Source organism: Muscardinus avellanarius, assembly GCF_963383645.1.
Source record: "Muscardinus avellanarius genome assembly, chromosome: 12".
Taxonomy (NCBI): domain Eukaryota; kingdom Metazoa; phylum Chordata; class Mammalia; order Rodentia; family Gliridae; genus Muscardinus; species Muscardinus avellanarius.
This window is the reverse complement of record NC_137798.1, coordinates 108,076,751-108,103,372: the sequence shown is the minus strand read 5'-3', so window position 1 is coordinate 108,103,372 and position 26,622 is coordinate 108,076,751. Positions and strand designations below refer to the sequence as shown.

General features: G+C 49.6%; 1 protein-coding gene and 1 pseudogene across 2 annotated transcripts; one reads left to right on the top strand and one right to left on the bottom strand.

The window, feature by feature from the left end:
- Positions 1-10,792: 10,792 nt before the first annotated feature.
- On the top strand, positions 10,793-13,631 carry LOC308271117 (disintegrin and metalloproteinase domain-containing protein 21-like; the record flags this gene model as incomplete). Its single annotated transcript, XM_080707245.1, has 2 exons — positions 10,793-11,882; positions 13,603-13,631. 2 exons carry the CDS (start codon positions 10,793-10,795, stop codon positions 13,629-13,631), a joined length of 1,119 nt encoding a protein of 372 aa, XP_080563371.1.
- A 5,111-nt stretch (positions 13,632-18,742) lies between these two features.
- Positions 18,743-19,471, bottom strand: LOC308270845 (methyltransferase-like 26; annotated as a pseudogene). Its single transcript has one exon. The product of its transcript is annotated as a methyltransferase-like 26 (transcript).
- Positions 19,472-26,622: the final 7,151 nt, after the last annotated feature.

Below are 26,622 nucleotides of genomic sequence, written 5' to 3'. Positions count from 1 at the left end.
TGGTGAGGTTGCAACATACAGGTGAATTTTAACATTTTGGAAGACAAGGCAGTTTTTGCTTCTGATTGTGACCAGGCTGGGTTTCCCCTCCCCACAGGAACAGCCATGAAAGGTGAAGCCTGAGACTTTGTTCTTTTGTCATGGGAAAACACAATAACCTCGGTGGGTTCTTGGCTTCCATAGTGACAAGAATTTCAACACTCACCACTCAGAGATGAAGATAGAGGTTTTAATTCAAGTAAAGATACATGTATGTTCAGGGGAAATGTTGGCCATCTCAAAAAGCATGAGAGCAGTCGCAGGTGATACGGTAAAACTGTTAGAGTGCTCCTGTTGGGCTCTGAAACTGTACCAGTATGAGATGGAACCACATGTTCTTGCTCTGAGCTATTTTAGAAAAAGAATAGCCCAAACTCTTTTTTGCTCTAAACTTAAGTAATTTTATATTACAAAGACAGAAAGAAGGAACAGATTAATAAAGTCCTGCACCCAAAGGGGAGAGTGTAGGGGAGTAACTTGAAAACAAGTCTCTGAAGTTTTTGGACACAGAACAGTTTTTGTAAAGATGCATTATCCTTCATCTTGCTCAACCAATAATCTTCTGACCCAGGTGTGAGCTGCCCATTAGCTCAGTGCAGGCCCTTTGCATGATTATGGAGATTATGATTATGGGGATTATGATTATGGGGATTTCTTGCTCCACCCAATAGCCTTCCTGCCTCGATTCAGGTATAGGCCTATATCTTTCTTAGGACCAAAATGATTAACAAAGTCAGGGGTCATGTGGTATCTGCCCCCTCTTGACAGCGGCCTGTGCCCTCTTCCCACATTCTTGGGGGATTCTAGCTTATCTGCTAGGAGTTACTTATTATATAAACCTATTTTAGAATATGAGGGCCCTAGGACCCAACTCTTCTGTCTCTTTGCTAATTACTTTTAGTAAGGGAACTCTGCATTATAACAGCTGCCTACTATAATGGTTACTAACTACCTTTTACATTTTGACACTAGTTTTCAATACATTAATACAAATCAACTTTCCAAATTAGTTTTCCAATACATTAATACCAAAGTCATTTTCAAATACATTTTGTAGCCATTTCCCAATATCAGCACATTAATTCCACAGCTATTTAAAATAAATTTTGAAGTCACTACCCAGTACCTGCACAGCAGGAGGAGGGGAAGAGCTACAAAAGCTACCCTAAATGGCTAAAATGGCCATACGCCCCCCAGTTGCTCATGGTCTTTCTATGTGGCTTACTAGAGAGGGAGTGGCCTGGTCACATGGGATGGCGGCCTCTTCTTTGAAGCTTCCTGGTTCACAAAAGGTGGGGATTCTTTAGATATGAATCCAAGGGAGCAGAGACAGGAAGCCAGGTGCAGGGCTCTTTAACATGAAGTTGTGACCTCTGCGGGATCTTCCTGGAAGCAAACAGGGCTTTGACAGAAGGTGAAGTTCTAGGTGCTAATCACCTCAGAAATGTCCTAAGCCAGGTTATTTTGATTTAAAAGTATTGACCTGCCTAGCTTTTTAGAATAACAAAGCTCTTTTGACTCTGGGCCCCGGGCCGAACTGCGCGTAGCATGCCAGACCCCTGGAGAAACCGGGCCCAGTACCCTGGGACCCGGGCGGGGGTCAGGTGGGGCACGCCAGCCAGGGCCTGGGTCGTGAGACTCTGGGCCCAGGGCCCCAGGCAGAGTAGTGTGGATCACTCTGGACCCATGGGGAAACCGACCGGGTTACAGTGCTATTGAGTGAGTGCCTGATCCCACTACCTCCTCAAACCACATATAAAGGAACAGAAAAAGAAAAAGAAAAATATCAGAGAGGAGGTAAGAAAGCCATTATGGATGCCAGGATACTGAAGATGCAGACAAAACTTATCTAAATGCACTGGAACATATGGAAAAATTCCCCGTGAAGGAGGACTGCTATTTCTCTATATTGTTAAGAATCTCGGACATCACCTGTAAGGAGAGAGTTTAGCAGAGACCAAGGAGAAAGGCGGTGTTGAAAGAGGTCTCCGCAATGGTGGTGGAGACTTGTATTCAGGAGAAGCAGAAACCGGATCCTACCAACCTTATTTTTTTTGGAGAAATTATACCAAATGTCGAATGCTACCATCATGCATGCTTAGGAACACTGGACAACATTCAGAGTGGAAAAAGAGCCTGGGAAGAAATGGTGGAGGCAGTGGCAATGGCACTGGCCAGTACTCAGGGGAGGCAGACATCTGATACATTACACCTGGAACCTTTGAAATAATAACCACAGAGACAGTGATCTGAACCTGCTGAGGGGTTAGGCAGGCGCCGGGGCCAGTGGCCGAAATCGGAGCTTACTGTGAGGCAAGGCCACTACTGAGGCCTCCGTGGCCAGGATTGGAGCCTGCCGAGGGGTTAGACTGATGTTGGGGCCAGCAAGGCCAGCATCGGAGCCTGCCATGAGGCAAGGCTGGTGCTGGGGCCTCTGAGGTCGGGTCGGGTCTGGAGCCTGCTGAGGGGTTAGGCCGGTGCTGGGGCCAGCGAGGCCGGCATCGGAGCCTGCCATGAGGCAAGGCCGGTGCTGGGGCATCCGAGGCCGGGATAAGAGCCTGCCGAGGGTTTAGGCCAGTGCTGGGGCCAGCAAGGCCGTCATCGGAGCCTGCCATGAGGCAAGGCCGGTACTGGGGCCTCCGAGGTCAGGATCAGAGACTGCTGAAGGGTTAAGCCGGTGCTGGAGCCAGTGAGGCCGGCATCGGCACCTACTGTGAGGCAAGGCCAGTACTGGGGCCTCTGAGGCCAGGATAAGAGCCTGCCGAGGGGTTACCTGGTGCTGGGGCCTCCGAGGCCGGGATTGGAGCCTGTTGAGGGGTTAGACCGGAGCTGGGGCCAGTGAGGCCGGCATTGGAGCCTGCCATGTGGCAAAGCCAGTGCTGGGGCCTCCGAGGCCGGGATCGGAGCCTGCCTTGAGGCAAGGCCGGTACTGGGGCCTCCGAGGCCAGGATAAGAGCCTGCCGAGGGGTTAGGCTGGTGCTGGGGCCAGCAAGGCCGGCATCGGAGCCTGCCTTGAGGCAAGGCCAGTACTGGGGCCTCCGAGGGCGGGATAAGAGCCTGCCGAGGGGTTAGACCGGAGCTGGCGCCAGTGAGGCTGGCATTGGAGCCTGCCGTGAGGCAAGGCTGGTGCTGGGGCCTCCGAGGCCGGAATCGGAGCCTGCCTTGAGGCAAGGCCGGTACTGGGGCCTCCAAGGCCAGAATAAGAGCCTGCCGAGGGGTTAGGCCAGTGCTGGGGCCAGCAAGGCCATCATTGGAGCCTGCCTTGAGGCAAGGCCGGTACTGAGGCCTCAGGCCAGGATTGGAGCCTGCCGAGGGGTTAGACCGGAGCTGGCGCCAGTGAGGCCGGAATTGGAGCCTGCCGTGAGGCAAGGCCGGTGCTGGGGTCTCTGAGGCCGGAATCGGAGCCTGCTTTGAGGCAAGGCCAGTACTGGGGCCTCCGAGGCCAGGATAAGAGCCTGCCGAGGGGTTAGGCCGGTGCTGGGGCCAGCAAGGCCGTCATCGGAGCCTGCCGTGAGGCAGGGCCGGTGCTGGGGCCTCTGAGGCCGGGATCGGAGCCTGCCTTGAGGCTAGGCCAGTACTGGGGCCTCCAAGGCCGGGATAAGAGCCTGCCGAGGGGTTAGGCCGGTGCTGGGGCCAGCGAGGCCGGCATCGGAGCCTGCCATGAGGCAAGGCCGGTGCTGGGGCCAGCGAGGCCGGCATCAAAGCCTACCCTGAGGTATGGCCAGTGCTGGGGCCTCCAAGGCCGGGATTGGAGCCTGCCGAGGGGTTTGGCCGGTGCTGGGGCCAGCGAGGCCGGCATCGGAGCCTGCCATGAGGTATGGCCAGTGCTGGGGCCTCCAAGGCCGGGATTGGAGCCTGCCGAGGGGTTAGGCCGGTGCTGGGGCCAGCGAGGCCAGCATCGGAGCCTGCCATGAGGCAAGGCTGGTGCTGGGGCCAGCGAGGCCAGCATCGGAGCCTACTATGAGGCATGGCCAGTGCTGGGGCCTCCAAGGCCGGGATCGGAGCCTGCCGAGGGGTTAGGCCAGTGCTGGGGCCAGCGAGGCCGGCATCGGAGCCTGTCGTGAGGCAAGGCCGGTACTGGGACCTCCAAGGCCAGTATAAGAGCCTGCTGAGGGGTTAAGTCGGTGCTGGGGCCAGCGAGGCCAGTATCGGAGCCTCCTGTGAGGCAAGGCCGATACTGGGGCCTCCGAGGCCAGGATAAGAGCCTGCCAAGGGGTTAGGCCGGTGCTGGGGCCAGCGAGGGCAGCATCGGAGCCTGCCATGAGGCAAGGCCGGTGCTGGGGCCAGCGAGCCCGGCATTGGAGCCTACCATGAGGCATGGCCAGTGCTGGGGACTCCAAGGCCAGGATAGGAGCCTGCCGAGGGGTTAGGCCGGTGCTGGGGCCAGCGAGGCCGGCATCGGAGCCTGCCATGAGGCAAGGCCGGTACTGGAACCTCCGAGGCCAGTATAAGAGCCTGCTGAGGGGTTAGGCCGGTGCTGGGGCCAGCGAGGCCAGTATCGGAGCCTCCTGTGAGGCAAGGCCGGTACTGGGGCCTCCGAGGCCAGGATAAGAGCCTGCCAAGGAGTTAGGCTGGTGCTGGGGCCAGCAAGGCCAGCATCAGAGCCTGCTGTGAGGCATGGCCGGTGCTGGGGCCTCCGAGGCCAATATAAGAGCCTGCCAAGGGGTTAGGCCGGTGCTGGGGCCAGTGAGGCCGGCATCGGAGCCTGCCATGAGGCAAGGCCGGTACTGGGGCCTCCGAGGCCAGGATAAGAACCTGCCGAGGGGTTAGGCCAGTGCTGGGGCCAGTGAGGCCGGCATTAGAGCCTGCTGTGAGGCAAGGCCGGTACTGGGGCCTCCAAGGCCAGGATAAGAGCCTGCCGAGGGGTTAGGCCGGTACTGGGGCCAGCAAAGCCAGCATCGGAGCCTGCTGTGAGGCGAGGCCAGCATCGGAGCCTGCCGTGAGGCATTGCCAGTGCTGGGGCTTCCTAGGCCGGGAGCGGAACCTGCCGAGGGGTTAGGCCAGTGCTGGGGCCAATGAGGCCGGCATTGGAGCCAGCCGTGAGGCTAGGCCGGTGCTGGGGCCTCTGAGGCCGGGATTGGAAATTGACAAGGGGTTAGGCCGGTGCAGGGGCCAATGGCCAGCATCGGAGCCTGCCGTGAGGCAAGCCACTCCTGCGGCCTACAAGGCCGGGACCAAAGCCAGCTCAGGGGTTAGGCCGGTGTAGGGGCCAGCGAGGCCGGCATCGGAGCCTGCCATGAGGAAAGGCTGGTACTGGGGTCTCCGAGGCCAGGATAAGAGCCTGCCGAGGGGTTAGGCCGGTGCTGGGGCCAGCGAGGCTGGCATCGGAGCCTGCCATGAGGCAAGGCCAGTGCTGGGGCCTCCGAGGCCGGGATAAGAGCCTGCCAAGGGTTTAGGCCGGTGCTGGGGCCAGCAAGGCCGTCATCGGAGCCTGCCATGAGGCAAGGCCGGTACTGGGGCCTCCGAGGCCAGGATCAGAGCCTGCCGAAGGGTTAGGCCGGTGCTGGAGCCAGTGAGGCCAGCATCGGAGCCTACCGTGAGGCAAGGCCAGTACTGGGGCCTCCGAGGCCAGGATAAGAGCCTGCCGAGGGGTTAGACCGGTGCTGGGGCCAGAGAGGCCGGCACCAGAGCCTGCCATGAGGCAAGGCCGGTACTGGGGCCTACGAGGCCGGGATTGGAGCCTGCCGAGGGGTTAGACCGGAGCTGGGCCAGTGAGGCCGGCATTGGAGCCTGCCATGTGGCAAGGCCGGTGCTGGGGCCTCTGAGGCCGGGATCGGAGCCTGCCTTGAGGCAAGGCCGGTACTGGGGCCTCCAAGGCCAGGATAAGAGCCTGCCGAGGGGTTAGGCTGGTGCTGGGGCCAGCAAGGCTGGCATTGGAGCCTGCCGTGAGGCTAGGCCAGTGCTGGGGCCTTCGAGGCCGGGATTGGAAATTGACAAGGGGTTAGGCCGGTGCAGGGGCCAATGGCCAGCATCGGAGCCTGCCGTGAGGCAAGCCACTCCTGCGGCCTACAAGGCCGGGACCAAAGCCAGCTCAGGGGTTAGGCCGGTGTAGGGTTCAGCGAAACAAGAACCGGGGCCTCCCATGAGGAAGGCCGCTGCTTGAGCCAGCGAGGTCTGGATCAGTCCACTGGGTAGCAAGGCCACTACTGGGGCCGTCAAGAGTGGGATCGGTACTTGCAATGCAGCATGCACAGAGAAATATCTCAGAAAATATAAATCAGACGCTTCTCTTAAGCAGCAATAACTAGGAGGAAAGGGGCAACAGGAAGAGTTTGAGCTATAGAAAGGGCCCTATAGTGAAGCAAATAATGTGACCAATCAGAGGGTATGTAATAGTGGAGGCGGAGCCTCTTTAAAACGCAGGAGGTACATAAACAAATGTATCAACGTTAATCACCAAAGAAGCCTGGGATGGAGGGAGAGGGAGGGAATGGGATGGGGGCTGGAGGAGGGCTAATTGGATGATGTGTGCTTGTATATCCTCTCAAGTCTTGTACTCCAATGTGATTGATATGTGACTACAATGCACCAATTTAAAAAATAAATAAATTAATTAAAAAAATAACAAAGCTCTGTTAAATTGAAGATCCCAGATTTTAAAACCATACCTTCCTTCCCTTCCCAATGTGTCTCCTTTTTACCTAAAATTTTATTTCTTCTAATCTACTGACTCCCTTTGACATCTGAGCCATAAGCAGAGGCCCCTGTGACTTCTGCTGAGACTGCATGGGCATGAGGACATGAGGAAGCCCACAGGCCAGGAAAGAACCACACAGGGATTGGAGACACAGGAGCTGGAGCTTAGATGGCATCAGGAAAGATTCTACTCCCACAAGCTGAAGCTAAAAAAAAAAATACTGTTCTTAGCTGGGCATGGGGGCACAGGCTTGTAATCCCAGTACTTGGGAGGCTGAGACAGTAGAATTGAAGGTTTGTGTCCAGCCTCTGCAATTTAGTGAGACTCTGTTTCAAAATAAAAAGAATAAAATAGGGTTGGGGTATCAGTCAGAGATATAATGCCCCTGAGTTCCATCCCCCATACACACACACACACACACACACACACACACACACACACACACACACACATCTCAATTCCAAGTTAAGACAAAATTCTAAGAAAGGTTTTGTAGAGTTGAAATTGAGCAGAGGTCATGAAGGAGGTAAATACCAGCCTATTTATCAAAATCTGCTTCAATCAACCAGCACCATTGGGTGGGCCTCCCAACCATGGGTGAAGGGACCCATGAGCCATGTCGTTACCAGAGTCATGCAGGGGAGTGGATGTACCCTGATATTTAAAGTGGGGGACTTGGGGTGGGGCTAGCAGTGTGGGAATGTCGATTCTCTCGTGATATCCATAGTCTCACAATGCCTGGAGTCTGCCTTGCGATGTTTGGAGTCTTGTGACACCTGGATTCTTGCAATATTTCCACTTCTGGCTTCCAGGGTGTTACAGTTTGGTGCAGCTGTTACCGTTTTGTGGGAACTATCCCCGGAGACCTCTGTTAGGCTCACGGAAACTATTCCCATAACTGAGGGTCCTTGTTCTGGACTCAGGATCAATATACACAAGTCTAAACCAGAGCTTCACAAAACCATCTCTTTACTAATCAACAAACCCAGAAGCCAGTCTGACACTCCTGAAAGGAGATTCTTCAAAGACTTGCAAATACCCTATGCAAATCCTGAGAGCTGCTTCCCAGAATTCCTGGAATCCCAAAGTCACCCTAACCCAAAAGAGCACTCGCAAACGTCGGGCAAAGGCCCCTAGCCAGCCAGCAAATGGTGTTTTTCCTTCTCGGGACCCCCTCCCCTTTTGGGGAGCTGTTCTCTCTCTCGCAGGTTGTGTTAGCCCTGAGAGAAGGCAGAGTGCAACTGAGGGCACATGGCTCAGGATACTCTTGGTTAGTGACCTGAAGACCTCTGCTGGACATCAAGGCTGACCAGGGTCCCTAGGGGTGACCTGCACCTCTTTTCTGGCAGATCGCATGGACTCTGGGAGAAAGTAGTTTGCAACTAACGGCACTTGGCTCAGGTGACACTCAGGTGTGACCTGAAGGCAGCTACTGGACACCAGAGCCCTGACAGCCCCTTTGGGGTGTTCAGCCACTTTTCCCTATTCCCTTCTGGCAGATCGTGTGGACTCTGGAAGAAAGCAGCCTGCAACTGAAGGCAATTCGGCTTGGGCTACTCTCAAGTATTGTCCTGAAGGTAGCTGCTGGACCCCAAGAGTTCCGACCACCCCTTTGGGGTGTTCAGCCATCTTTCTTATTCCCTGCTGCTTCCAATAAACCTTTTACTCCCCTTCCTGAGGTCTGTGGGTGTCATTCTTCTTACAGACAAGAGTCCTGTAAGGAAATGCTGAGTTTCTTCTAAAAAAACTCCATTTCGTCTATGATGAAACCCCAGGTTTCTTCTCAGGAAACACCCTTTTTCATCTTGGGGGGCTCAGAAGAAACCCCCATTTCAATACCTCTTGTTACACTCCAAAATGTGTTAAGTTGCTTATCTGGAATCTGGGATTTCTCCATGTCCTTGAGGAAGTTTGCCTCTCTAGAAATGTAGAAAGGCCCTAAGCTTTTGGGCTTCTTCTATTCTCTCACTAATCACCCTTGGCACCTGGAGATCTGCAGCCCTTCCTTGAAGCTCCTGGATTCTTTCACTACCAAAATATATTTTGAAAATTGAAAATTGTTCCCATTACTGGTATATTAATACATTTTGAAGCTTCTTCCCAGGATTGGTACATGGGTGTCCACCTCCTGTCCCCACTGCTGGGTCCCTTGGGGGAAGGGAGGAACCCAATCTATCAGGTTTTATATAGTATGGGAGAAAAAATCAACACTACATTAACTCTTAACTGGAAACTTGGAACTAAGCTTCCAAGCAAACTGTTTATTAACAAACTCCTCACCTACAAACCAAAATAAGGCATATATATCTAGAGAATAGAAGAAGCTGTCCATCAATTAGGGTGAAATTTACAGTGTCTAAGCCAGCTGTTAAGTAATTGGGATATGCAATGCTGTATATGCAGGATTAGCAAGAAATGAGAGACTCGAGAGTCCAAGGGGATGTGCCAGTTGAAGCTTTTATTAGCTGGCCAGCAGCAGAGCCCTCAGTCTAGAAATCTGACTGGAGGGGCACCCTGACTTGCATGCATAGGGATTTATAAGGGAGAAAATCATGCGGGGATTAAAAGTGTGGCCCATGAAGGGCTTTTGCCTAAGAGAGAATAGACTTCCAGGGTTCAGATAATTAAGTTTCTAAATTCCAAAACTATATTTTTTCTCCTTTCTTTCCAGTATGCCTCCCTTTTAGTTTTGCTATTACAGTTACCCAATCTGAGGAGAACTATTGAACCAGAGAAGCTGACCCAGCATCCCAGCAGTGGTGCTAGGTGTGAGGCATTAGAAAATGAGGTAACTATATTGTGTGTATTTCACAAGCAGAAGAAAATTCAGAGCATGTGGAGAGACCCTTGCTCCCTCTGCCTCCCTGGGAGGGGAGCAGTCCTATTTAATACCCTGGCCCGCTACAAGTCCAGGCCCACACAGCCACACCCTGTGACTATTACGTGACCCCCTCAGTTTGTCCAGGTAACCACTAGGGGCCCTTTGTTCTCTGTCAATGTCTCCGTGGGAGACAAGGGGCTGCGGCAGAAGGTTCAGAGCTGGCTTCACTGGGCATTTCCCACGTGTCCACACCCTAGAGATCCCGGAGCTGGGACATGAGGCTGGCAGAGGGACCGGTCCCCCTCGGGGCTGCCCTCATGGGGCTTGGGCTCCTGGCACTCCTGGCGTCTGTCCACTGTGTTCAAGACCGGCCCTCATGGCGCTACAGCTCATCTGAGGTGGTGATTCCCAAGAAGGAGCTAGGCCACGGCAAAGGCCTTCAGCTGCCAGGCCGGCTCTCCTACAGCCTGCGTTTCGGGGGCCAGAGACACGTCATCCATCTGTGGAGAAAGAATCTTTTTTGGCCCGGACACCTGCCAGTGATGACTCAGGATGATCAAGGAGCTTTGCAGATAGACAACCCCTACATCCCTGCAGACTGCTTCTATCTCGGCCACCTGGAAGAGATTCCTTTCTCCATGGTCACCATTGACACGTGCCACGGGGGCCTGGAAGGCATCATGAAGTTGGATGACCTTGCGTACGAAATCGCCCCCCTCAAGAATTCACCCAGGTTTGAACACACTGTCTCCCACATAGTGGCTGATATCAATGCCACCGGCCCAACATATAAACCGGGACACAAGGAGGATGTCAACCCCCCTTTGAGCAAAGAAAGCCTCGGTGTGGCCCCCAGGTTGTCTAGCAGGACATATGCTTCCCATACAGCTTTTATAAGAGGTCAATCTCAAATTGGTTTTGAGGTGTATAGGAGTTTCAATAATATATCAGAAAGTGTATGGTATGCAGTACGTTTCTTTCATTTGGTCGACACCCTTTTACGTGGTATTGATTTCAGGTACTATATATATTTGCTGACTATATATACTGAAAATGACCCAAGCAGAGATGACTTCAGAGTTCCAGGTGGGGTATTTCATAACTACTTTGTACATAACTTTCACAGGCCAATCTATCCTCATACATCCACAGTCATCCTCAAAAATGGACCACATGAAAGTACATGGATTCCAGTGGTGAACTCTATCTGTGACTATAGAAGCTTGGTCTTCGTTTCACAACTAAATAGACATATGTTGCTATTAACTATAATAAATACCAGTCAGCAAGCGAGAATGTATGGTGTGCTCTATGATGAGGAAGAAGGTAATTGTGTTTGCCAGAGAAGAGCCACCTGCATCATGTCACGGTACCCTCAGTTGACAGACTCCTTCAGTAACTGCTCCATCGCAATGGTAATGTTTAAATTTGCAGTCAGTTTCCATGTTGGATGCTATTTTAATACAGATAGAATCAGGTTCAATGAAAGCCTAACTGTGCAACGCTGTGGAAATGGAATACGGGATGGGCAGGAATTATGTGACTGTGGGTCCTTTAAGCAGTGCTACTCTGATGAGTGCTGCACGGCTAACTGTGATTTCACACCAGGGAGCATCTGTAATTCTGGAGAGTGCTGTTCCAAGTGCCAATATGCCCCAAAGGGGATCCTCTGCAGACCTTCCAAAAACATTTGTGATCTTCCAGAGTACTGCAATGGGACCTACACTAGATGTCCTGAAGACTTTTATCTCCAAAATGGAACCCCATGCTCAGAAGAGGGTTACTGCTATTCTGGTAATTGCACAGACCGCACCGTTCAGTGTAGGCAAATCTTTGGTCCAAATGCTCATGATGCTCCAGAAGCCTGCTATAGAATAAATGTCAACCAAGGCTTCCGATTTGGACATTGCCTCAGACGGAAAACGACAATTATCTACACTGCTTGTACTGAAAATAACAAGATGTGTGGAAGACTTCAATGTGCCAACATCACCCACCTCCCCAAGTTTCAGGATCACACCGCGTTCCATCAGTCTGTTATTTCAGGATATACCTGTTTCGGCTTGGATGAACACCGTGCCATGGGTATAACAGATATTGGACATGTGAGAGTTGGCACCCCATGTGCCCCTGGGTTGTACTGTGTAAATTCAACGTGCTCCCAAAATATTACTGATCTGAACTATGACTGTGTCCCAGAGAAGTGCTCTTTTAGGGGGCTCTGCAACAACAGGAAAAACTGCCACTGCCACAAGGGCTGGAGCCCTCCACTGTGCTTAAAAAAAGGATCTGGAGGGAGTGTAGACAGTGGGCCCCGTCCCATAATCTCTACCCGTAAAGTAAAACAAAGCACAGATGTTGTGGAATACCTGAAAGTGATCTGTGGTCGTGTTTATTGCATATTCATGGCACTACTCCTTGGCGTGGCCATGAATGCAAAATATATTAAAAGTGAAGTCAAAGAGGAAAAAAAAAATTAACTACACATAAAAAATGAGGCAGACTCTGGAGCCCTGTAAAATGTGGAGAAACCGAAGGAACATCTGGGAAAAAGAGTCACAGAAGAGACAGCAACACTCCATCTGGTCCAGCACCCTTGAATTCTGCAGGACATACCGGGGTCTTGCTTCACACTGGGGGAAAACTATGGATGCCAGTGGACTTTGACAGGCTGCTGGAGCTCATTCTGAATTAAATCTCTTGAAACCCCACATTGGTGTCTTCTCTATGTTTTGCAAAGCAGTTGGGCGTTCAAACTGACGCTGAGTCTCTGGCTATAGGAGGAGAGCTGAGTGGGCAGCTGGGTCTTGGCCTGAGGTCGCTAGTCCTGAGATTAAGGGAAGCTGTCACCAGCTCTTCAAGAGCACCAACATCACAGTGTTGTGAGCACTGAGGTCTCTATCGAAAGCTGCCTGTTTCCCACTGGGTGGTGGTGGGCTTAGGAAAAGAGGGAAGAGGGTGATCCCCACGAGGCACAAGCAGTTCATCCCCTCCCATGGGTGGAAACTGAGACCATGGGGCCCACTGCTACATCCTGTGGAACTCCACCCAAAGGCTGGCGGAAGCGATCACAGGGCCTCTGGTGTTTAGTGGGAGTTCTCTGAATCCTCCCAACTTCCTGCCCTGCTGTTTCTACAACTCAGAGTAGCTTGGAGCAAAGGCAGGTGGTATGAGGTCATGAATAACAACCAGGCTTCTGGAAGGGCTGGAGGTGGAGGTTGCTTCCAGTCTGTCTTTGAGGAGTCCAGGCATGAATACAGAAGGTCTGTTTTGCTTTAGATTCAATTTCAGGAATACCAAGTCATCACAATGCAGGTGCCACACGAAATCCATAACACAAGCTTACCATCTAAGTAATATCACCTGCCTGTCTGGCACGGGACATTGGCCATGGGCAACCCTTGTCTCCTACACTATTTAAAGGGGAATTTTCCCCTCCCCTGGAGAGTTTGTTGGAGCTAAGCGGTGGCAGGAGGGATCTCCACGATCACAGAAAGCCCATTGACGCTCGTTATCCAGTCATCTGCTAGGACCTGATCATGTTTTGGGGAGGGTCACTAACCTTCAAGATGCAGTGGTGTTAGGCCACCATCAGCTGGAGCCCCTCTATTGGGAAGGGCAAAATGTAAAGGTGCCCTGCTGTTGGCTGTTAGGCACCGAACTGTAACAGAGCCGGATGGAGCTCGACACTGTAGCCAAACAATTACAAAACTGTAGCAGAACACCACATACAGTATGAGATGTCAAGCCGCCCGTGGGTGCTTGATCTTAGCTAGTTTAGAAAAAATAGCCAGAACTATACTTCTTTAAGCTTAAGCAATTTTTATTATGACAAAGGTAGAAAGAAGGGACAGAATAATAAAGCACTGCATTAGGAGGACATAGTGGAGTGCCTTGAATAGAAGACACTGAAGTTCTTTTGAACATAGAACAGCTTTTATAGATTCATTATCTCCCATCTTGCTTAGCCAATAGTCTTTCTATCTGCTTTTGACCCAACTAGGTGTGGGTCCATTATCTCCAGTGCAAGCCTTTTGACGTGATTATGAGGATTTACTATTTCCAATCCTGCTTGACCAAAAGCCTTCTTCCTGTCCTGATGCAGGTGTGGGCCTGCCCCTCCTCTTCATGTAAGTCTCTGTGAAGAAAAAGTCAGGGGCCGCATGGTATCTGCCTTCTTTGAGAAAGGCATGTACCATCCTCCCGTGACCTTGGGGAATTTTAGTCTATCTGCTAGACTGCTAGAAGTTATTTATGATGTAAACTTATCTTTAAAATTTGAATGCCCTGGGCTACAATTCTTTTGTGAACTTGCTAATCACTTTGGTAACAGCTGCCTCCCTTCCCTGACTGAGTGTCTGCACAGCACCCAGGCCCTGACTACTTTCTACATTTTGAAACTAATACCAAAGCAATTTTCCAATATTGGCACATTCCCCATCAGACACTGCATGTGTTCTTGCCAACAGAAGGAGGAGGACACGTTGCTGATGTGCTTGTTTGTTGTCCTCTGTGTACTTTGTGTTTCTTCTTTACAACCAGAACTGGGACTCCCAGTCCTCTCTGTTTTCACACACATTATTTTGGTAGGACAAAAAAAATTCCTTTGATTTTTTTTTCCATAGAGTTCATTATGGAGAGGGGAATGTAGTAATCACTAGCACAGCCAGGAGACCAAAGGGGGATGCCCAAGGGGTATGTCACATCACCCTCAATATGACAGGAGAGAAATGGCACTCTATCACTTTACCTGCTCTCAGAAACACATAGCCCCATCTAAGCATGAGAAAAATGTCAGACACAAAGTGTAAGACAGACTCTAAAACATCTCAGCAATTCTCAAAAATGAGGAAAGTTTGAGGAAGTGCCCCAGCCTATTCTACCTTCCTCTGGGCCCAATCTTTTGACATGGGGAATTCCTTCCAGTGGACTGAAAGGGGGGTTTCTTGAGCAGAAGCCCGGCATTTCCTTAAGATGAAACAGAGTTTCTTGAGAAGAAACTTGACGTTTCCTTACCGGGTTCTTGCCTACGGTGAGCAAAGAATGACACCTGCAGACCGCAGGAAGGGGAGTAAATAGTTTATTGGAAGCAGCAGGGAATAAGGAAAGATGGCTGAATACCCTAAAGGGGCTGTTGGAACTTTGGGGTCCAGCTGCTGCTTTCAGAACATTACTTGAAAGTATCCCAAGCCAAATGCCTTCAATTACAGGTGGCTTTCTTCCAGAGTCCACGCTATCTGCCAGAAAGGAGGAATGCTTGATGTCCAGCAGAGGCCTTCAGGTCACTACCCGAGAGTAGCCCGTGCCACGTGCCGTCCGTTACACTCCACCTTCTCTCAAGGCTAACACGACCTGTGAGAGAGAGAAAGAAGCTCCCCAACGGGGAGGGGTTCCCAGAGTGGGTAACCGTCCTGGTGGCCGGCCTAAGTCTTTGCGTATACCTTTGGGATTCCGGGAATTCTGGGAAGCAGCTCTCAGAATTTGCATAGGGTATTTGCAAGTCCTTTGAAGAATCTCCTTTCAGCAGAAGTGACAGACTTGCTCCAGGGAGATGTCTCCTGGGTTTGTTGATTAGTAACCAGATGGTTTTGTGAAGCTTTGGTCCTTCTTATCTCTAAGCCTTTGGAAGTTCAGATATTCATCTGCCCTTTAGGAAACTCAGGAAATTAACTTTTTCTACCGAGGGCTCTTCCCTATCTGCCTATTTCCTTCTACCTCCTCGGGACTGTCCAGTCTCCTGTACAAACCCCAAGCCTTTTGCTACACCCCAAAATGTGTTAATTGACCATCAGAGTCTGGCATCTCTTGAAGGCTTATGGCATCCTCCGACATCCTTGGGGAATCTTATCTTTACATGAATGAGGGCCTTGGGACTATCTCTGTTGTCTTGCTAATCACCCTTGGTCCTAGAATTCTGCAACCCTTTCCCTGAAGCTCCTTTTTTTGTTTTGTTTTGTTTTGTTTTGTTTTGTTGTTTTTTGTTTTTTACTACCAAAGATGTATTTTGAAAATTAAAAATATTTCCCAATACCTGTACATTAATACATTTTTAAGCCACTTCCCAATACTGGTACACTGTGTTCCTCATCTTTAAAGAATTTACAATGCTTAAATATAAACTATACAGAGGCCAATAGATAGTTTAATTTATATCATTCAACCTTTCAAATGTTTTTTCTGAATAGTACACATTACCGTATAGACATTTTGAGCACAATGGATAGTGTAAAATTGATTTTGAAACTTCCTCAGTGAAAAGTTTTCCTTTTGCACACCTGCATTTGTGGAAATAGAGTTACGCCTGTTCTTGGCTCTCTGCACTACTGCAGGCATGGCCGTAATCTCTTGCCATCCTTAGACAATGCTCCCCATAGTTGTAGGTCTCCTGGAACTGTATTACAGATGACTACTGTGGCAAAACTATGGGGAACACAAGCAAAAACCAAAATGATGATCGTTTACCTTTTCCACCAATTTCTTTATAAGTGATTTTATAAGTGATTTCTTTATAACATATATAAGTGATCTCATATATGTTATACCCGCATGAAAGTGATTAGCAGCTCTAAATGCTTATTCTTATAAGTATGTATGTGCTATCATTATCTTATATAATGCACAATGTGTTACAGTGGTTCAGCAAAACTGTACTGGTGTGGGATGTAGCCACGCGTTCTTGTTCTTAGCATTCTTAGAAGAAAATAGCCTAAACTCTTCTGTTAACTTTAAGTAATTTTATTATTACAAAGCAGAAAGAAGAGACAGAATTATATTAAAGCACTACACCAGAGCGGATGTAGTGGAGTAACTTGAAAAAAAGTAACTTAAATTTTTGGATATAGAAGAATTGGTTTGTTTGTTTGTTTGTGTTTGTTTGTTTGTTTGTTTGTTTTGGTGGCACTGGGGTTCCTGGAAACCCTTCTACCTTTGGGCTACACTCCCAGGCCAATTTATATTTTTTAATTTTTGGAAACAGGGTCTCTTAAGGCAGCAGAGCAGGCTTCGAACCAGCATGATCCTCCTGTCTCCTCCTCCCCTTCGTGGGGATTATAAGTGTGTGCCACCATGCCCGGCTAGAACAGTTTTTATAAAGAATTTTGTCCAGTAACTTTGCTTAACCAGTCATCTTTCTGACCTGACTAGATCCTCCTTTTCTTCAGGGCAAGTCTTTTGATGTTGGGATTCACTATCTTACATTCTGTCTGACCAAAAGTCTTCTTCCTATAAGCGTAAGCTCAAATATTTAAGGCCCCAAAATATTTAACTTTGATAATCCCGATTATGAAAGTCAGGGATCTCTTGAAGGTTTGTTTCATCCTCTCACATCCTTGGGAAATTGTAGCTTGTCTGCTAGAGGTTATCTATTAGGTAAAACTTGTCTTTAAAACGCAAAGGCCCTGGGCTACCTCTATTTTCTTGCTAACCACCCTTGGTGCTGAGAACTCTAAAGGGTCCCTTCCCTGTCTGAGTGACTGTCCTCACCCAAGCTCTGACTTTCTAATGCCAAAACTATTTTCAAATATATTTCAAAGCCATTTCCCAACACCAGCACATTAATACCAAAGCTATTTTCAAATACATTTTGAAGCCATTTCCCAATTCTGGCACATAAAGTAGACTATTGAGAACACAGATAAGCATGGTGCCCAACCACAGTTATCAGACCAGTCTCAGAAACTTGAAGACTTTCGGCACCTATGGACATACAGTTTTAAAACAACAACAACAAAATAAATGAATAGATCAAAAGAGCTAGAGCTATATTTTACATGCAGAATGACCGTGGGTTCCACCTCTAGTACCACACACAACAATACTTTTAATATTTTCTCTATGTTTATTATATCTTTAATACAATATGGTAGAATTTATGAAGTTTAATGATTTTGTATGACTTTGTCAATGACTGTATATATTGAGAACCACTGATTTTATGGATTGTAGATATAAAGATATTTTTCTCTTAGAACTTAAAATTTTGGCAGTACAGGATAAAGTATTATGGCACAAATCCATTTCAAACTGGTTCTATTGAATATGTTCAATTCAGACTTACAATGTAGGACCAAGAGGATAAAAAGAAAAGTCCCTGGGGAGAAGCATTAGGTAGGGAGGAATTCCCCATAAAAAATGGGAAAGGCAATCCAGTAACCTCATCATTCATCTGTTTTTTTTTATTGATCATAATCACCACCTACAAGTGCTGAACTCCTCCTGAAGTTCCTGAGCATCCCCTGAAGGTCCTGGGTGTCCCTGCAGAAGGTTTGTGTCTGGGCTCACACTGAAGTCCCCGCACTGTGTCTTGCACAGTAATACAGGGCCGTGTCCTCAGTGCAACATGCTCTTGGAGTTTTCCCTGGAAATGGTGAACCGGCCCCTCACACACTATGCATAGTATAAGTATTTAATATCATACCTAATGTATGAAACCCACTCCAGGTTCATTTCCTGGAGCCTGGTGGACCCCATTCATACTGTAATCACTGAAGGTGTATCCAGAGTCCAGGCAGGAGAGTCTCAGGGACCCCCCAGGCAGCACCAGGCCTCCCCCGGACTCCACAAGCTGCACCTCACACTGGACACCTGCAAACACAGAGAATCCTGCTCAGGAAACTGCCACAGTCCACTGTGTCTCTCACTCCCGTCCACTCACACTCAGTGTCTCCTGTTCCCCACGAATTACCTTTCAACACAGCAACCAGGAGAACCCAGCTCAGCCCAAACTCCATGGTGGGTCCTCTGTATGCAGTCCTGATCACTGACTGGGGTCCCCTGGGTGCAGGGCTGGGCTCCTGTCCCAGAGCTGCAGGGTCAGGGCTGGGCTGGTTTTCATCAGCAGAGGGCGGCCCTATTTGCATGTCCTCCTGCCATATAGCAAGCTCTGCTGAGGACGACTCAGTCAGGGAGGGTCTCTGATCAGATGTATGTGTACTGCGGTATTTTGCTCACTGATATCAGTCAGCAAAAAGCTATTTTCCTTAGAAGATTGTACTTTCATGTGCATGGACTTAAATTATAGTGTATTAAAATTGTGTATTGGCTAAAAAGCAAGGATGGGAGATAATATTTATTTTTTTTATTTTTGGCAGCAGGAGGTGCTTTATTCTGAAGGCAGGCTCTGCCCAGCCTCTTGGTGGTCCAGTAGCCCAGACTGGGTGCTGGTGGTCGTTCCAGAAGCCTAGCATAAGGAGGCAGGCACTGGGGGTCTGGTTTGTGTCCAACAGAGCTTTTGGAAGGGACACAGGCTACTCTTTCTGAAAACTCAGACACTTGTTGTTGGCTGGCATGTCTACCATCCACTCCAGGAGCAAGCCACTGGCCTGGCCCAGGTCCTCCAGAAGGGCTGTGTCTCGCAGCCCCCATTCTGGGTTCCTGCATGTGAGCATCAGGTCAGAGTTCACGTTGCTCTGGGGAGTTATCTTCCCTTTGACTACGTAGGCCCATAGGTGATGAGCAGGGCCTTGGGTTTGAGCAGGTGTCCTGCTGCTCTGAAGAGCCCCTCGGTGCAGCTTGGGGCGCTGATGTGGATCAAGCCGATGCACAGCACCAGGTACAGCGACTGCTGCGGGTCCCACCCACTGCTGCCACTCCCAGGTCACGTCCAGGTACAGCGGGGCCTTCACGTTGGACAGCTCCTGGGCCTGCGCGGTGGCGGCGATGCTGTCCAGGCAGCGCTGGTCTACGTCGGACGGCTGCCACTCGGCGTGCGGGAAGGCCTGCGCGAAGTGCGCGGCGTGCTGGCCAGAGCCCGAGGCCACCTCCAGCATGCGGATGCCGCGCTGGCCCGGGTCACGTACTGTCGCAGCACGCGCAGGATGGGCTCCTTCTCCCGCTCGGCCGCCGTGGCCACCAGCATCGCAGCCCCGCGGCCCGCCCACCTGCTCGGCTTGCCCAAGCCCTGAGGACTGCAGCATGGGGGCAGTCGGAGGGGGGTGTGTGTGTAATAATCTTTATAAAAACTGCTCGGTGTCAAAACTTCAGTGTCTTCTTTTCAAGTCACCCCCACTATGTCCTCTGATGTAGTGGTCTTCTGTCCCTTTTTTTTTCTGCCTTTGTAATAATAAAAATTGCTTAAGCTTGGAGCAGTTCTGGCTATCTTTTCTAAAAATAGCTAAGAACAAGAACCCACGCCTCCATCTCACACTGTTACACTATGAAAAACTACTCATTCAGTGTATATGTAACAATTCTTATTTCATCTTTACGTGTTCAAGATAATTGTGTAGGTGTAGTCAATTTTATTTCTTCTTTCCTGTTCAAATCAGCTCAAAAACATGAATAATTGTGCAGTGTTTCTGGAATGACAAGTATGGTAGGATGCTTCACAATGTCTGAATCCGTGCTCCTGGCCACTAGGCTACGCCGCCCCTTGAACCAGCTCCTGGATCAAGTTGCCCACCTAGTGATGTCTCAGAGCCCTCCTGTTGAGAGCTGGTATGCCTGTCATGCATTCTCAAGGTCACATATTGAATGTGCAGAGAGCCAGGTTCATGCTGATGTGTTTCTGGGATGGCAGAGATTTCCCATGCTGCTGTCTCCCTCTCCATTGGGCCCATTCAATTGATTTATCTGTTTGTTAGAGATGGATTCAGACATGTATGATTGACATTACATGCATGTGGCATAATAAGAGTGAATATTGCTCAGAGTTTGCTGATGTTTCCACCTGTGCAGGCCTCATGGGCCCTAAGACGGTGAACACGTGGATTTTCCCGATAATTCTCCTACACTTTTATGTTCTACTTCCACTCAATCCCTTCTCCCCAGTTTTCTTTTAAAATTCATCTTAAAATTAATTTAATTAGTTTCATTTCTAGGATTTTTCATTTGTGTTTAATCTCTTGGGGGAGATGTTTCAATTGTCATGAGTAATGTGAACCCACCATGTTGTTTGTAGCGAGTCAGAACATTCTTCGTTTTCATGGTGGATAGCATTTCTAGGTATGGACACACCACAGGGTATATGAGCAAGCTGCGGGATACTTGGATCGCTTCCAGCTTTGAATATCACACAAGAAGAGGCTACACACTTGGAAGTGTTCATATCTCCAAAATATCTGGTTTTGAATCTGACACCCAAACCAAAGTAAAAACTATCAAATTTTAAACAATTCGTTAACTAGTTAATGCTACAAGAAAAAGAGACTTGACACACACAAGAATCAAGAATTTCAATGAATAAACAGAAGCAGGATGTTAAATGATCCATTCACTGCTGCCAAGAAGTGATAGATGTGCGGGAGGGGTGAGTTTGGGAAGCAAGCCGCTCAGGCCAGCACTGCACCTTCAGCCTTTGAAAATGCCTGTCTCCTCTGCCTCCTAAGTGGCCATTGTGTGGGCTTCCAGCCTGACATACAGTGGGGTCAGGAAGTGTCATTCAAGTGAGTGGATCCTGGAATGCCTGCTGCTGTCAACAGAGTTACCCTATGTTTATTGGTCTGCATTCGCTGCATGGGAGGGCTCCAGGCTATGGGATGGAACCAAAGGCAGTAAGAAGAAGGTTAGGTTCTAGGCCAGGGGGAGTGAGAGGTCTCAGTGGAGCCCGACCTTCCAGATCTTGATGTAATTTCCCATCAGTCCAGAGAGGTAGAACACATGTTATTAATTGGTGTATGAACTATGTCTTAATATTAAAATGTTTGAGATATTGTAAAAATAATCTCAGGCAAGGCACTGAAAGGATAATAAACTGGCACAATATGAAATTGGGACTCCTTGTGGAATTACTTAGTACCGTGTGGAAAAGGACTTATAGTTTGAAACTCTGAGAGGCCATACCTGTGAGGGGTCCCCATTTCCCTTGAAGCATTTTCCTGAGATTTTAGACATATGTCAAGAAGCTCCATCCTCCACCAACCGTGTGCTGCATGAAAACTTGAAGAAGTTCCACTGAAAGGAATCCAACCCCACCTGCGTTTCACCAGCACAGAACAAGTTGTGGTTCTGTATCATCGAGGCTGCGCCCTACATGCTCTGTGGGAACCCACTGGAACTGTAGGGAGTAAAGGAAAGCAGCCACACTCTGCAAGAACCCCCCCACCTCTTGCCTAAGGAGAAATATCCTCACTCTTCAGAAAATGATAGAAATATTGACAACTAGGGACACGTGTGAAAAGCGGCAGCAGCTGAGAAGGGACAGCTGTGAATGAAAACCAAAGACTCTCCGCCCAGGGTCAGGAACAAGAACATGGGACATGCAACTCCCTGTGGGATTACGGGAGCCTGTGGAAGAGCACACCCAGGCCCAGGGGTGGTGGGCCTGCCTGGGAATCCAGCCCAGCCCAAGGTCAGAGCCTGTCCCTGCAGGCCATCCCACCGCTGCTGGAGGGTCACAACAGGGCTGTAGGGGTAATGATTGACCCCAAGCACACAGTGGTCTTTGAGGTAGTCATGGGTCTGTAGGATCTGATGGCTTCCATGAATGCTCTCTGTGTACCAGTATTGGGAAGAGGCTTCAAAATATATTATTGTACTGCAATTGGGAAAGATTTTCAATTTTAAAATATATCTTTGGTAGTGAAGAAAGCCAGGAGCTGTGGGGAGAGAGCGGCAGATTTCCAGGCCTCATTGATGATTATCAAGGGAGTAGAAGAAGCCCAAGAGCCTAGGGCCTTTTTACATTTCCGAAGAGAGGCAAACTTCCTCAAGGATGCGGGAAACCTCAGACCCCAGAGAGCAACTTAATACATTTTGGAGTGTAGCAAAAGGTGTGGGGTTCTGTGCCTGAGACAGAGCTGCCCCCCTTGCCCCAGAGGGGGCGGACCTGGTTGGGTTAGAGGTAGGGCAGGATATCTACATATCAAATGACCTGCCGCAGATCTGGTTTGGGCTGGCTATAAGAATATGCTGTGTCCAGGAATCTTCAATGACTCCATCCTGGTCATCCCAGTGTGTCACTTTGCAGAATATTGTTTTACCCTAAGCTCTATCTTTCCCTCTTGTAATGGGGCCATAACAGTTACAGCCTGTATTTTTACCTTTGTAACAATATTTTTATAATCATAAACTCCTTTAAATCTTCAGCAAGAGTCCAGGCTATTGCATATGTATCCTTAGCTCAGGACAAGAACCCGCGGTTTCTTTGAGGGGAATTGTTTCCAGGAGCCTAACCAGGGTCCCCGGGGACTGTTCCCCCAAACGGTAACCCTCACCCCAAACCGTAACATCTTTAGCTGCAACACTCTGGAGTTCATTATTCTGACACTTACTTATAATTCAATATGTATTTATTTTGCAACCTGGATAATTATCCCGTGGAAATTATTCTGCATCATGAGATGGTCGGCAAGGTTTGAAAGCCAGGTGGAAAAGTCTTTCTTCAAATACATTTCCTCCTAAGTTCTATGTTGCAAAGACTGGTCTTCAGAGCAGTGTGCTTGTGGGGAATGACGGAAAACTTAAACATGGGGTACAGTGATCATATGTATGTAACTTGAGGCATGTCACGTAAGGTCGTTACTTCCTCTCTCCCCCTCGACCCACAGCAATGAGGTGAGTGGATTTCCCTCTCCTGTGCTATGGCATTCCCACCAGGCTCAACTAGGAACACTTAAAAGCAGTCGGGCAACCTGACCATGGACTGGAGCTTTTGAGATCATGAGTCAAAGTAAACAGGTCCTATTTATAAGATACTGCTCTCAGGCACTTGTCAGAGGGATGAAAAGCTGACTGACACCGGTATTGGAACTGTCCAGACCTAGAACTCACCATGTATTGCAGTGAGTGATGTCACTAGCATTTTTTTTTTGAGGTACTGGTGATGAAACACAGGGGTGTCCTACCTCTGAGCTACAAAGCCAGCAGTAAAAGTGGGATTATTGAGAGATCTGCCGGACAATTTTCTAAAATGAAGAGATGCTTGCAATACACCCCAGCGGCATAAGCATGTTAATACGTCATAGCCCTAGAGTCATTTCCAGCTTTGATGAAGGGCAGAGAAAGGGTGAAGTGAAAGAGGTGCTGCACAGTGTGAATTCCACTCTCAGGAAAGCCAGTTTACATCTTGTGTCCTCAAATAACAGGCAGAGAGACCTCGAGGACGGAGCCACAGGTCCAGGCCCTGGAGCCTTGAGACACCAGGATCAATCTGAGAACTTGGGAAGACTGGAGTCTGCTCACCTCGATCCCCAAAGCTTTCAGATCTGTGTATCCATGCCAACCTACATTTGATATCATATGACCTACAAATATAGACAACTATAATATGTCTTCTTCTCCATTTTATTTTGGAGGTATAAAACTTATGTTCGCACATCCCAGGTCAACAGGGAGTATCAGGCCCAATTTCTTCCTCTTGTGGTCATTTGGATATGAAATGTCCCACAAAAAATGTCATGTTGGGTCCTGGCTGGAGGCATCGGGGCACTGGGGGAAGGGCCAAAGATCCCATCCTAAAGAAAGGAGCAAACAGTACAGGAGAAATACTGTCAAGAGATCACCAGCCGTTTTCCCACAGCTGTCAAAAGAGAGGAAATATATGTACGTCCATAGAAGTTCCTGGAACACAAATTCAGGGAAGAGAAGACATTAACCCAATGAATATTGTTTGACTTTTATGACTTCCTAGCTTCTACTTCAGGTTAAATGTGATTTTCCACATCTCTCCCGGAGAGGACCTGACCTCTCCTTGATCTCTGCTGATCAGTGGTGTTGTCTGTGTGTCTGTGCGTGTGAGTGTGTATACCCACACGTATGCTTGTGAGTGTGTGCATGCAGGTTGATTTTCATGTGATGAAATGCTCAAATTCTGAAAAATGCTCTTGTCATTTTCAAACAACCTACATGTGTCCATAGAAAGTCTTTTCTGAGTCTGGGTTTTCCTGTTAAGCTGCTGAAACCAGATAGTGAACTGTGCACCTGACCCCAGGATCACACCTCTCCCACTTACGTGTCATGGTTCCCACATATCTGAGACCTAATTCTGCCTGGGCACAAGCTTTATCAGTGGCAGCTACCACGTGAGGTCCTGGGAGTGTCCTGCGCATTCTTCCGCTGTCAGGCACTCCGGGATGTGGAGACACAGTCTCTGTGATCCTGCCATAGGTCACATCACTGCTTCACCTTGGATTCCATGGACTTTCTTCATTGCAGCTGAGCGCAGCATGTGTATATCTGAAACCTCTCATGCAGTTTTAGTTCCTAACCCAGTCCAACGTCATACCCAGTGGGTTAATTAAGGCCTGCTTCTGGTGGTTTGTGCTATGTCTCTGTGTGGACTGAGCCATAGAAGGGGTCGCTCCCTATAATGGTCCATCTGAGCAGGCCCCGGTTCCCTCCATGTTGACCTTCAGAAAGCAGAGCAGAGCATCGCAGTGCTGCTCCCAGGGCATGTGTGAGGTCGAATTCAGGAGGAACAGAAGCACAGACTCTGAGCCTGGGTGCACAGGAAACCCCAGAGGCTGGCAGGAAGGGCACATTATCCATGCTCCACTGCTCTGCATAGGTGGCAGGCGCAGGCTGAGGCCAGCTGAGATCTTGTGCAGGAGGACACCAGGCTCACCAGGTGCCTCTCTCTATGCTGTCCTGGCACAGTAACACGTGTCTGTGTCTGCAGGGCCCATGCTGGTCATGGTGAGGAACACCTGGTTGTTGGGGGTGTCCTGGGAGATTGTAAGCCGGCTCTTCAGGGCTGGGCTGTAGAACGTATCATCATCCCAATAGATGCATGGCAGCCACTCCGGGGCCTTCCCTGGGGGCTGACGGATCCAGCTCACACCCACACCTGAAGTGCCCAGAGAAAACCCAGAGCAGGAGCAGGTGAGCCTGAGGGTCTTGGTGGGTTTCACCAGCCAAGGACCAGACTCCTTCAGTGTGACCTGAGACAGGACTCCTGTGGAGACACAAGAAGGAGGTGAAGAGGCTCAGGAAGAGCACAGGAGCCTTTAGCACTGAGGGAGCCCTGTCCCAGAGCACTCACAGGCAGGGGCCATCAGCATCAAGACCGTGGAACATAGCCTGTCCATGGTGGCACAGGATCACTGCCTGCCCAGGCTGGGCTTTTCAACCAAGTAGCAGGTGCAGCTGGAGGATATTTGCATTGCCCTCAGCTGGGGCCTGACCCTGGTGGGAGGACTCAGGCCTCTGGTCGGGAGGGAGGAAGTCTGTGAGGAACAGCTCATGAGCGCTTGGGCACGGCTTCTGCATGTGCTCCCCTTGCCCACTTGCCCTTAGCACCAGGCTCCTGGGGTCACACGTGTTCAGGATAGCCCTGTGCTTTGAAGAGAGTCAGGACTGTGAGGCCCCTTCCAGCAGATGCTGACCTGCCCTTGGGTGGTCCCCAGGACCTGAGGAGGCTCTCCCAGGGATAGCAGAAGAGACCAGCAGATGCCTTTCCTCCTGCTCCCAGGAAGCTGAGAGAAGACTGCCTGGGACAGTCTCATCCTGTTCCTTAGTGTCCTGCTGTGTCACTGAGATGGGCAGAGAGTGCTGGATGTCTACCAACACAGTGGACAGTGGATGGTCCTTTCCTCTTACTGTGTAACAGCACCTGGTGCTCTGTATGTCTGCCATGTATGTGTCCTCCAGGAATGTGAATGGATAGCCACACTCGTCCTCTAGCCCAGTCAGGTGAGTGGCCACAGAGGACTGCACGCTGACTCCACTCTGCTCACCCATGAGGAGAGAGGCTTGTGGCATCTCTGTGCAGTCAGGGACAGCTGAGAGCATGACCCCAGCCCCTCTGCATCTGCACTGGGAACAGGACCCATGAGATCAGGCCCAGGAGAGTCCCTCCAGCACAGTGCCCTCAGCACTGCATAAATAATGGCCGGAGATTTCCAGGACGACCCAAGGGCACGAGCACCTCCAGACTGGCCACTGTGAACTCCAAGATCACGTGGACTTTAATCATTTTAATTATTTCCTAATGAGTGTTCTCTAATTGTTGTGTTGATCTGAAACTCCATCTCTGCAACAGTTAAAGCCTTGCTGTGTTCACTGGTGTGTGTCACTGAGACTTTGATTCCAAGGTCAGCAAACAAAACTAAGAAGTAGAGCTCAGCTTATGGAATGAGCTCAGTTCTCTAGATTCAGAGAAGATCCTGTGAGAGCCTCAAGCAAGGGCAGAGCAGGATACTCAAGTTCACAAGGAAAGACCTCAGGGATTTGCAACAGGGCCCTCAAAGGT